This window comes from Hippichthys cyanospilos, chromosome 9 (assembly GCF_059441005.1).
Source record: "Hippichthys cyanospilos isolate Australia breed blue-spotted pipefish chromosome 9, RoL_Hcya_1.0, whole genome shotgun sequence".
Lineage (NCBI taxonomy): Eukaryota > Metazoa > Chordata > Actinopteri > Syngnathiformes > Syngnathidae > Hippichthys > Hippichthys cyanospilos.
Genome location: NC_142377.1, coordinates 15682707 through 15695549, shown reverse-complemented (window position 1 = coordinate 15695549; position 12843 = coordinate 15682707). Strand labels below are relative to the sequence as shown.

At 40.1% G+C, this 12843-nt stretch overlaps 1 protein-coding gene across 2 annotated transcripts in view; it reads right to left on the bottom strand.

Annotated features, from left to right (window-relative positions):
• The window catches only part of plxna1b (plexin A1b), a 188285-nt gene that overhangs the window by 9658 nt on the left and 165784 nt on the right, over positions 1–12843 (bottom strand). For both annotated transcript variants that reach the window (XM_088422806.1, XM_088422807.1), the window contains exons 20-26: positions 11054–11288; positions 9506–9648; positions 6997–7253; positions 3735–3801; positions 1092–1238; positions 553–712; positions 98–201 (exon numbers count right to left, since the gene is read on the bottom strand). In XM_088422806.1, coding sequence (XP_088278932.1) covers positions 98–201; positions 553–712; positions 1092–1238; positions 3735–3801; positions 6997–7253; positions 9506–9648; positions 11054–11288 — 1113 coding nt within the window. The remainder of the gene's footprint in view (positions 1–97; positions 202–552; positions 713–1091; positions 1239–3734; positions 3802–6996; positions 7254–9505; positions 9649–11053; positions 11289–12843) is intronic.

The window sequence follows — 12843 nt, the reverse complement described above, 5'->3', positions numbered from 1 at the left end:
AAGCCCTTGCTAAGTCATTCCTAAAAACGGATCGAACGAATCTCTTGGACGTCTGAAACCGTCATTGGCTAAAAAGCTAAAAACTCTAAACGTGTACCTGGTAGTGAGCCAGGGTGTTCAGTCTCTTCCAGTCATTATCAATCTTTGTGGTCACATCTTCATCCTGAAGAATGATGCGAGCCATCCTTCCTTGTCGCCATTCTGATACGCAAACAAACACAAAATAAATATACTGTACAGAAAAACACCAAAATGTGAGCATGGTCAAATTTCAAAATAAGACCAGAGCTGAATAAACACAACTGCTTTACACGCGTACTGGATGGATGCATACATATTTTCTAACCTGTGAGTGGTATTTCATTCTTTATTCTTTTTTTTCGTATGCTTCCACCACTCTAAATGTTGAACGGCATTATACCTATCCATGCATGATTTTTTTGGCCCCCTATTTGGACAATAAATGTACAAAAATATGGACAAATACCGCCAAAGGGTTATCCAAGGACTATCCCAGCTGTGGGATTAAGAAATAATTTTTCTTCTTCTTACCCAGGTCCATATCGGAGGCCTTTGGTCTCTGTGAGTAGGGTGTTCCTTTGTACACTGCATCCAGCAGCTTTTCCTTCACTTGTGTCACCGTGTCACAGTTTAGACTCTTAACAGTCACCTCGGGAGCATTCTCATTCTCTGGGTTCACACAGTGCAGCGTCTATTCGTGGAGGAGTCAGAGGCAGATATTTTAAGTGGGGAATTAGTGTTCATGTCACGTGACAGAAAAAGATGCTCTCAAAGTATTGAATTTGAGCTTGAATTTTACTCGCCACCCTGGGGCGCTCTCCACTAATAAACACAATCGAGCATGTTACTGTGGTGTTAGTGCAGTATTCTGACAATCTGAATGTGTCTGTTGAAAATATGTTGGTTTTGCTCTTTTTCTTCTAAACGTGCAAGTGTGTTCAGTCTGTAATGAAGACATGGTGTTGCTCTAAGCAGGCAGTTTGAGAAAATAAGTTTGAAATCAAAACCAAAATGTTAAAATCATCCATGTACCAGCTTTGATAAATGACTGATTGAGTCAAAGCACATACCAAAGTCTTGTAGTCAATCTGCTGTCTGATGAGCTTGTCCTCGCTGAGGGAGTAGCGGGCCTCTCCTGTGATTGCATCTATCGGCCCCTTCTCCATTTGCTGCTTCATGGCACAATACAGCATAAAGAGCGGCTCACCGGCACACTCCTGCAAAAGCAAGAGAGAGACAAAAAAAGGGAAATGTAGATTAAAAGGAATGCGCAGATGCAGAAAATTTGGCGATAATGCATTTGGAAGCGTTAAACCTGGCATTAGCATTGCCTCTTATTGAAGAAAACTGACAAGACACTATTTTGTAACTGATCCAATCTCTTTTGTGAGCCTTTCCTCTGCGTAAGTGTGCGGGGATGAAAGAAACTCGAGAAAGTGCGACTGAGTGGCAATTGATGGAAAAGTTAAAAGAGGGTTAATGAGTGAGTGGTGAAAATGCTTGGAGAAGCACTTTTGTTGTGTCAGACATGTCAAATGGGAAACGAGCGATTGGATGCCGGGACTTCCCTCGCCAACTCTCATGCTTGTCATCTCTTACTCCAGTGAGGAGCATCATTTCAACAAAATAAAAAGGGCTCACTCTAATAAAAGGAAAAATAATTAAATTATATCCTACTGAGACCTAGTTGACTCATTTGTGTCCACTCCATTGGACTGAACACAGTGGACACCCTCCTAAATCCAAGTATGCTCAGTAGAGGACATCCTGGCCTTTCCAATGAGATCAAATGAGTTTGGATGGGAGGCAATTCACTTTGCTGTCTTGCTGAGACAAAATGGACACACCTGTGGACACAAATGACTAGGCTGGGTCTCAGGAGAATATGAACGCGCAGGGTTATAAGATTTTAGTGGAAATTAGGAGAAATACATATCAAGAGATTAAAAAGTAGAGATGAAATTAAGATTTGAAAAGAAATGATCAAATATATCTCACCTAAAACAATGCTGAGATGTATGCTCAACCAGAGTTTTTTTTTATTTTTTTTTTAATGTGGATATATAGTGCTATTATGGCAGATCAAAAGATTAAAAAACCACAAAAACAGTTGGCTTCAGTTATTTATTTCCTTTGAAGGATGCAGTTGTAACACTTACTTGCTGCTTTATTTGAGAGAAGTCCTAAGTGCTTGGTTGCAACCTTTAGTTTTGACCATCAAGTGTAATATTGCCATTTGCTTTTGTCCACCGCCAAATAATTAGAAAATAATTAACTAAAACATCGTCCATCCTGTCCGTCACGGATTTTCTCAAATGTGGGGTGTTCTTGATTTATGTTTGACAGCTAGCTACATTAGAGTCTCTGTTGGTATTATTTACACTGGATGGAGTCACAGCTGAGTGCTTTGCATTTATGTGGCAGGCTAAAATGAGCTGCTTCTATGGTAAAAAAAAAATCATTCGATAGAATGCACATCACTCTACCTTTATCAAGGTTGACATTTTTTAAAGTTAAATTTACCATTCGTCAGATTGACAACTATCATGGGCTCTTCCATTTTCATGTCTTCCTTCTGGGCCTGAAATTTCCCTCCCACCCACAAGAGGTCAGTTTATGCCAAACACAATGACAGAAAATCCTAATTCCCATCAGGTACAAGAAGCCCGATCCACAAAAAAATAATTTTAACAGCATATAGAATTAATTAGATTAGATTAAAAATTGGATTAACGTGATAAAAAAATCCTTTAATTTGACAGTAATTGATTGATCGTAATAAATCCTATGCCCTTAACAGCAAATGAGTAAGACTTTGACAAATGAGTCAAATTTTATTCAATTTCAATTTGACATTCATATACAAGGCACACACGATTATAAGACACATTAAAAGACTGAAAGATTAAAATATTTGAAGTGTGCCTTGTAGACTGCATTTCTTCTTGAATGTGTGCAATTTACCGCTTAGACTGGTTTTGTGACCTGAAGAAGACGGACACTGACATGTAGAGGTTATGTAAAGATAGGGATGGTACTTTATCAAATACAAAAACATTCCTAAGCATTTTTATGCTCAATTTTTCTTTTAAACAATGGTCACACTAGCATCGTTCATCCCAAACCAAACATTTAGCACATGCATTTCTTGTTTGTCTCTCTTGACTCAACATCCACTGTTTTTGTTGGGAGCAGCTGGTGTTTTGAATGGGCCGATGATCACCCCAATGCCAGTTTCAGATTGATTAGATGCGGCAACATTTGAATTTATAACGCACGTATGAAAGTGTACAGTAGGGGGGAAAAAAAAAAAAGAAAAGTCAAGCCATCCATAATTCTTTCTGATTCTGCATCCAAGAGGAATTCAAAGCGAAATGGACAAACAGCTCACAAATTCACAAAGGTAAACCCACACACGAATTCTGGCTGCGAAATAATGAAGTGACGGACACGAAGAGATTGTGGCGAAAAGCTTTGGCAGCCGCAACAACACGAGCGAGCGCGTCTGAACACAGCTTCAGACCCCATCAATTCTTCCATTTGGAAAAGAGGGGCACTGACCAAATGAAAGGCGGAGGTAAACGATAGGTAGCCACCGGCCTCTGCCTTATCTAACGCTGCAGCTGTGCGCTTTACTGGGGATTTCTCTACTCTACTGCAAGCGGAATCACTCCAAAACATGTGTGCCTGTGGGCGTGAGGCACCATTTTTACCTTGAGGAACTTGTAAAGCAGGAAGGTGAACCAGTTGGTGAGCATCTTCTCAGCCACTGACTCGGTCCTGGGAAGGACAAGAAGGCGAAAAGGATAAGAGAAGGTGAAAAACTGAAACTCGCAACATATAAACATCGTCACCAATGTGTGGATGTAAACTAAAACTCCGGATCATATCAATTATTGCTGCATTACTAGATGATGGAGCCTTGGGCTGCAGCGATGTGAGTATTTTGGGTATACAGATATTTGTTTTACTTTATATATTACTCTCTAGCCCTCTGCATTTCTAGAAGCATTAGATTCGAGAAAAAACATCTCTCAATAAATTTTGGTCTACGAGACAAATTTGCCGGCTGACACGGCGCGATTGAGTCGGCACGGTTTGTTAAAATGTGATCAATTATGTCAGGCGGTCAGCGTTAAAGTGTGCGCAGTCATTTAAGTCTATCAAGCCAGCCTATATATGGAGCTCTCGAGCGCTGCTAGCTAGCGACTCATTTCTGTTAGACGCAATGGTAAACGCCCGCAACAGGTGCCGTACGACAATGTTAACGTCACCGTACGTCATTTGTTAGCGCCTTGACTTGGAATTGAATAGGATTTACAAACAATATAGTGTAATTTGTAGCGGGAGTCGGCAGAAACAGTTGCAATAGATAGACACGCCAAGCTTTTACGCTGCGAAGTTGCCGGGAAAAACTTCAAAATAAAAGTGTAACCATATATTTGGTAAACTAAACTGTTTTACTGTCATGCATAACATTAACAATTGCTGCTGCGATTGGTTTGACACTTATTTTTCTGACGTGTACAGCAATAAGTGGGTATCTGGGGCAAGAAAAAATACCCCGAGCATTATTTTGAATTGAGGTACTCAAATTCACTCGAGAACTCTTTTATGCCGTGGAGCACTTTCCTTACTTCTTTCATTTACACCCTTATGTCTTCCCGCTCGCTATCTTTGACACCTCTTTGTCACTCATGCTGTTTAATTATCCATCCTTTTGTTTTGTCTTTAAATAGACTGGCAACAACTGTGCAGCTGTGTTGTCTAACTGGGCCACATTCCCAGCTTCCATTAAATATTGACTATTTGCTGCGCGCAGGTTGGAAAAAGGTGGAAAGGGCTCACTGATGAGAAATGACACCATTGACATTTAATTTTACCATGTTCTGCGCAAGACCAAGGAGAAAGAGGAAAAATAACAGGGGAAAAAAAAAAAAAACTAGGAAACTAGGCCAAAGAAAGCAGCTCGTGAAAGCCTGTAGCAGGAACGAGATGTGAACTCCTACGCTTCCGCCAGCCTCCCATTTGACTGTTGAGTGTTGTTTGATGTATGTGGAACGCTTTCTTTTTCATGGCTGTCAGCAAAATATAACCGATGAATGATGAGGCAACAGGGGAAGGAGAAGCTGGAGGACGAAGAAGGTGAATACACCTGGACAGTACACGCTTGTGGGCATGTCAGGTCTTGATCAAGGGTGACACCAATCAGCCTCTCATTCACGGAAACTATGCGCCAGCGCCCATTGTTCTCAAAACCACTGAGCTTCTGAATGTTTTTCAGTATCGTACACCCTGTGAAATATTTTTTCAAGACATTTATTTTTGGAACACTTAACCCTTGGGCAGTGTCTTGGCCTTTGATCTTGACATCAAAGGTAAAGCGTTCAAAGAACTAGAAAGCTGAAATTTTGCACAGATGGTGACATCACGTCAAAGTTTGAAATAGCAATAGAATGTGGAATATTTGTCCAAAAATTAGACACAACACGGCACAAGGCTTTTGTTCAGTCTTATTCAGCAACTCTAGAAGACTGGAATTCTCTCAGCCTGACATTTTCTCAAGTTTCTCTTGATTCACGCTCTCAAAATTCAGAACCTAGTGATGAAGCTTCATGAAGCACTTTTTTTTGCTGTTCCAGATAACACTCTTGGTTCAAAGAAGCAAAGGAAGTTTTATTTTTTATATTTATATAGTATAAAGGCTCATTGGTGGGAAGGCATTTATTTGATTAGATTTTTTAAAAATAAATATCTCTCCAGGGATAAGGTGAAATGGGGGGGGGGGTATTATTTAATGTCAAATCCCTACTTACAAGGTGAAAGGCTATTTTTCTCTCATTGTGACTATACTGCTGTCAAATTCCCTTATGTAGCCCACTTGCACCTTTTTGCTAGCATGGTGGTTTAATTGGTGTTTATTCAGCTTTGTTTCTGGGGAACAGAGATTGAAAGGGGGGGGGGGTCAAAATCGTACTGCAACTTTTAGAACTGATGTATACTAATACACTATTTTAATAATAGACTATTTATTTTCTGCTCTGTCAATTTCAAGGAATGTCCCATTAAGATCGTGATAGAATAAAACACATTTTCTAATAATAGGAATCATTGCTTAATAAATCTGATTATTGATTGATTAATTGATTTGTAAAATAATTATATTCACAAATAATCCGCTTTTACTTTGGAAAACAATTATGAATATTTTGAGTATGTTCTTTCTACTTATTTCATGTTACAGATCAAAGCACTGAATTTTTTTTAAAGCTAATTATCTGCTCTGTCAGTTTGAGAAAATGCCAATTATTATTTTTTTCTTTTATTTGACAAAATAATCAACATTCATTGATTAGTAAAATAATTATCATTTGCAGCTCTAGATGGAATGATTTGGTAAACAAATCTTGCATTACTTTGAATTTGATTCCAAACCTTTGACTGGTACTTTATTTTCCTCCATCAGTTTGATGCCAGCTCCAAATTCCCTTCAGGTGTTTTGATCACAAATCCTCTGTTCCTGCATGCCATCCATTTCTCTCTCACTCCCTAGGACACTAAGCCCCAAACTCACTCTTGCCCTTTATTTCACTCCTCTTGCACACTGCCCCACCTTGACTGATCCACCCTGTATTCTCTCCTTTACACACACCCTTGTAAATCCTTCGCCTCTATCCATTGACATTCACTCCATCCCTTGTAACCCCCTACTACCTGTGTGTGTGTGTGTGCGAGTGTGAGAGAAGTCTGTCTGTCTGTCTGCAACTCTGCTGGGAATGTGTGTGCTCAGGGGTGTAATCCTTTCTGACAGCGACAGGGTTGACAGAGAGAGAGGACGAAACGTCACATATGCTTGTAAAAAAAAAAAAAAAAAAAAAAAAGCCGTCCTGCTTCAAGAAGACACACAGCTCACAGTAGTACACTTTTTGGCGTTCGCTAATCTCTCTCAAAAGGTATCGAACAATTTGTGCATACCTCCGGAGTAAAAGCTTGGGGTGGTTCTTGCTCTCCAGGTTCTTGTCGATGAGGTCGGACAGGAGCTGTTTGAGGACGCCCGTGGCGTACTCCATCTCTCCCTGCAGCGCAGTCATGATGAGGGAGGCCACGTTGCCGCGGTCTCGCATGGAGAAGGACCGCTGCGCTTCCAGGGTGCGGATGAACGTCAGCAGGAAGTGCTTTTTGGTCAACATCTGCCCGAAAAGTGTCAGGGCCTTCTCCACGTTCGCTGGGACCTGGAGGAGAATTTTGGGGGGGAGAATAAATTACCAATAAATTAAATAGCATTATTGTGTTCCCTTGTTTATCGTGGGCGTTATATTCCCAACTCCTTTTTTTTTGGTTTGTTTCTTTTGTTAAAAAAGAAATACATCATATCGATATTTTCTCAATAAGTTAACCAGCGTTAAAGTTCTGGTCATTAATGAAAAGCCACAAAAAGAGAAAACATAGAATAATTTTTGTTCTAACATGGGACATCCCAATTTATTTTGAGTCACCTGATTTTGAAGTCCCAATCCCAAAAGTGTATATTTATGTTTTTTTTTTTTTTTTTAAAGAGTCCAAACATTTAAATGTTTTTCCACTGACTGTGTTCACCTCCGCTGTTTCTGGCTATGTTACGCATAATTTTGAACCTGGTTTTGCTTGTTTGTTAAAAAAATAAATAAATATATATATTATATGTAAGTGAAGCATGAACCCTGGACTGAAAAACTAAACTCACTATTTACTTTAACTTCCAAATGGCTCAGTTTGACCCACAACATAACCGGAGAGTTCCTTTGTGGTGATACACGAGGACGCGTTGACAAGAGTCACGGGAGCAACGCGAGTCTTCACAGACACTTGTTCTCTGTCTCCTTACGAAGAAAACCAGACAAATCGATTCAGTTTCAGCTACATGCATAAACCAATTTCTTGTCATCTCCTTTCACTTATTCCCATTACCTATTATTCTCTTCACAGCTGTCCCGATGCTTTATCTTTTGTCTTTCCTCCCTTCATCCCTCACTACCCTCCCACACGCTCTCCGTCGAGTCTTTTCCTCTCTTAACGCCGGCTTGAAGACCAGAATGTAAGCTTCATGCTGTAATAAGAAATTGATCTGCCTACTACTGCACTACTGTGGCCTGTGATTGCCTGGGCCATACAAATGAAAATCCAATGTCGCGCTACACTATCCCTTTGGAATACAGTTGATAGCATAGTGCAGATAGTGAGAGGCTCAAATGTAGCTGACACCTTCCATGCATATCAGCACACAACTGTGCAGTGTGTGCCTTTCCATGCAAAGTGCACTGCGTGCGACTGTGATGGAAATACACGGCATGCTGCATTAAAGGCTGTAATGTTGTAAGAAAATGCAACCGCTGAGGATTGAAATGCATTTAATTTGAAATGGAAAACGAAATGGAACTGACTGTAGGTTGGTGGTTCATTGTAAGTAGGGATAGACCAATATTGGACAGGCTGATTCTCAGCACCAATATTCAGAATGCTTTTTTTTCTTTTTAATTCATTTTTGTAATGCTTATCTAAAACAGGGGTGTGAAGACGTTGTGCAGTATGTACACTGTGTGTCGTAATTAATAATTATCAGTATATCTATGTTTTTTTCAGGGTCAGTACCATTTATTAGTAGTCATTGATGCCAACTACTGATATTTGGAGCTGATCTAAGCCTTTTAACTTTTGGACGTTATACAAATTAATGCAGCTCCCAGGGACATAAGCATGTCTTAAAAAGGTGAATGAAAAACTCCTAAGGTAAATAGCTCAATATACTTTTCTACAGTTAAAAAAAAATAATTGAAATGTTAATGCAATACTGATCGTTGTGTTTATTTCTGCAGTGTTCCCAAATAAAGTGAAATGAAACAAATATTTGCCATCAGTAAAGTTTTAAATTGATTAAGTATCGACTATCAGGTTTTTAAGAAAACCTAATACAGATATTCAAAAAATGGCCCAGCTGACAATCTGTTTTTCCCTATTAATATCATTACATTCCTGCAAGTGAAGTCAAAACTCATGTTAACTCTTGTTTGCATTAAAGGGATAATGTGTACGATTTAGACCGTTTTTCATTACGAACAGCAGGAGGTGCTGCATTTACCATTGCCCGTAGCTATAACAGACATGGCAGCCTCCGGAGGGGTGCCACCCCTCATGTAATTTAATTTAATGATAACTAGACCTACGGTTATATTTAAAACATACTGGTGGTCATTGAGAACACATTTATTTGCAAGTTTTTGAAATGTATAATCATTTAATGTATTTTTAATGAAAAACGCTCTAAATCTTACACACTGTCCCTTTAAAAGAGTTATTTTTTTCAGTCAATAATTGAAGCTGGACCAGTAACTATTATAAAGAGGCAAAAAAAAAAAAAAAAATCACACTGTGCATTGGGAACTCAAGCGAACTTCATTTGTTCACTTTTGTGCGATTTAGGCCTCAATTGCTCTCTATTGACCAGTACCTCCATCTCTTTGAGGACGGGATGGTCCTCAATACCCGGGAACAGGACCCTCATGGCATAGGTGCGGTAGTCTAGGAAGGGGATTCCTGCGCCATCAAGCTCCTGAGTCAACTCATGGATGTCAGTCTGCAGTTCTGCGAATGCTGTACAAGATTGAAAAAAAAAAACTGGATTAGCATATGATCATGATGACTCTGGAAATTTGAACGTCATATGAATTATGAGACGTCAATAAAATTTGCCTATGCTAAAAGTTAGCAATAGTCCTTGCATGCTAGTACAAAATGTACATCTACAAAATGTTCTTGTACAATACACGCAAAATATATATAGTTTTAAACTGACTTAAAGAGAATGCTTTAATACTATTCCATAAGCAAACCTAAGAGTACAGCTGCTTCTTTGCCATAACGAGGTCAATGACTTCCTGTTCTTCTTCTTGATGAGCTGAATGGACATGTTACATGCTTGACTGCTCCCATCTGGTTAAAATTCAAACACCTAAAACTGGGGCATGATCGATTGTTTGTCGTGACAGGTATTCTTCAGTAATACAGCACAAGTTTTGCATGTATTTAAACGATGAAAACGTGCTGGACTGCTCAGACAAACAGACGAAATGCATCATGTGACATTTACTGCTACAATTGGCACGTTGGTATTTTCATCATTCATTCAAAATGTTCCTTCTAAAACCTGGTTATCCGAAGCAATTGTAGCTTCAGCACTTTTTTTAAATACTCAGAAATAAATAACACAAGCTTTCATTTTATATCGCTGTCAGTGGATCGCAAAAGTGAACCCGCATCTCTTTTTTAGCAGTAACAATGCATGTTTTATTTGATCTTTACCGAGGCAGTATGGAAGTGTAGGATGATGATTATGGTTATCGTTATTCTCCTCTTTCTTCCCATCTGCCTCCCATACCAGACAAACCATTTAGCAGCATCAATAGGCACTTGCTCAATGCATGCACTTGCCTGCCAAATTAATTTATGCTAATGTGCCGCTGTGCAAGTCTCTCGCTTTCTCTCCCTCGTCTTCATTCGCTGCCAAGCCCCTCCTTCCTTACTATTCCCTCAATGTTCCACCTCTGCACCCCGCATCTATCTGTCCTCCGTTCTCTGCCTCTCTCGCGCCGCGGATGGTAGTAAGGCTAGCCAGGCGGCTCTCTCACGGGGTGGAGAGCCAACATCTGGTGGCTGGCGCAGATCAAAGTACTCCTCTGGAATCACACCAACACCCACACACACACACGGACACTTGATTGCCACGTAACAGCGGGAGGCTCGCTTTGGAAGTGGGAGGGAGAGGGAAACAGAGCAAGCGAGGAAATTGAGACTAAAATGGATAGCGATGTTTAATTGGGGTTGTGCGGTGTTTGAGGTAAGCTGCAGCAAGGGAAAGATTTGCAGACAGTTATTTCGGGACGCGGCGGTTATTTAGAGAGAACGATCACGAGAAGGTAGGAGGTAACTAGGAGAACATCTCTCGGTACTACATTAATAACGTCTTGGGGCTACACGTGTTACTACCACATCGACATACCTTCCTTGCACTCGAGGGCCACTCTGGACTCCAAGTTGTCCATCTGCAGCTGGAGTCGTTTGAGGGTGCGATCCGCGTCACGGGACTTCCTCTTGTAAGCAATCAGCACCACGATGATAACCAGCAGCAACAGGCCACCTCCTCCCCCAATACCGATGATAGCGGGCAAGGTGAGGAGGCTGTCCGAGTAGATTTGTAAGGTCCCCGGCGAGTACTCGAAGCCTCCGACGCGCACCTTGAGAGAGGGACAATTGTTAGGGATGTTTCCTATCACATTTTTTTCAGACCGAAACCAGCACGCGTACCCTGACTCTTGAGTAGCGAAATCCACCTGATTTTATCCATCGCAGTGCGCGGACATTTTGTCACTTGCTGTTGACTGAGAATGACATCACTTTTGCTCAGGATTGTGTTTATAACCAATCACAGATCACTTGTATTCTGCATTTGGTCATGTGACGTTCACAACCTGAGCATTAGCAGGTTGTTTACCCAAGTCCTGAGCAAATTTGATGCCATTTTCTGTCAACAGCAAGCGGCAAAATGGTCGCCCAAAAAGATGGATAAAAATGGCGGAGTTTTGCGATTTACTTCATGTTCCATGCAATACTTTGCAAGTTTGGACAATATTATTGTAAAATCTCGCATACACCCTGGGGTGCCTTCTTGTACCCCCAGGGGTACACACACCTCCATTTGAGAACCTTTGCAGTAATGAACCAGCGAGTACAGAATCTGCCTTGATGAAACGTGTCTGAATTCAATCCATAAAAACAAGATGCTGCTGCATAAGAAACTCTCATTTGTGTCACGTCCAGACTAAACCTGAGACCCTACAGCTAAATATTTTTGCCCGGAGGCAGCATAGTATGTTGTTTATAGAGTCACACACCATATCACGAAAAACAGTCCCGGCTTGCTGAGGCATGGGAACAAAAGTGATTGCTTTTCTATCCATTTTCACCCTTTTTTAATTCTTCAAGTGGCTTATATCTAAGAAATACGAAATGCAGGGTGGAATAAAAGTAGTCCCAGGCAGCAAGCACCCACTAGCCATTTGAGTTTGCTATTGAATAGCAATACCGTTCAAAGCCCCAGGAGTATACTAGCCAGCCAAGACCAATGAAAAGCCTCTAAAATATAAATACATTTGCAAACACCCCGAGCAATATTAGAGCCAAGATGTGTGTTTTTACGGGTGTAGAAATATGAATGGGGATAGGGATTGTAGAATGACTAAAACGATTTAGGTTTAATGCTTGGGGAGGAAAGAATAAGCAAACAGTGAAAAAGCAAGGAAGTGGATTGACGTAAATAAAAGGGATACAAAACATAGACTAAGAAGCTCAGAATAATTAAACCCTCACAAAAACATTCAGTCCTTGCCAAAAACAACAAAAAGTGATGAAGTAACAACTCTGTTAGAAATTGTAAACAAATAGTAACACACTAAACACACAGTATGTTTAAAGAGTAGATGCATGCCGAAAAAAAAAAAAAAATATATATATATATATATATATCTTCACTCCGCGCAAATGTGTTCAAATCACATCACATCTCTACCAACATTAACACACCGGCATTAAAATAATAATAATAATAAATAAAATATTAAATCACTAAATCACTACGCTAAGAAACAGCTTCACAATTAAGCTACCGTTGTACAATATGGCACAAGTCTTCAGTCAAAGCTTGGAGCTAACCAACTACTGTATGTGATGCATTCAAATGCAGACATAAAAAGCTCCATCCAAGCATTAGATATCAATAACTGCAAATATCTG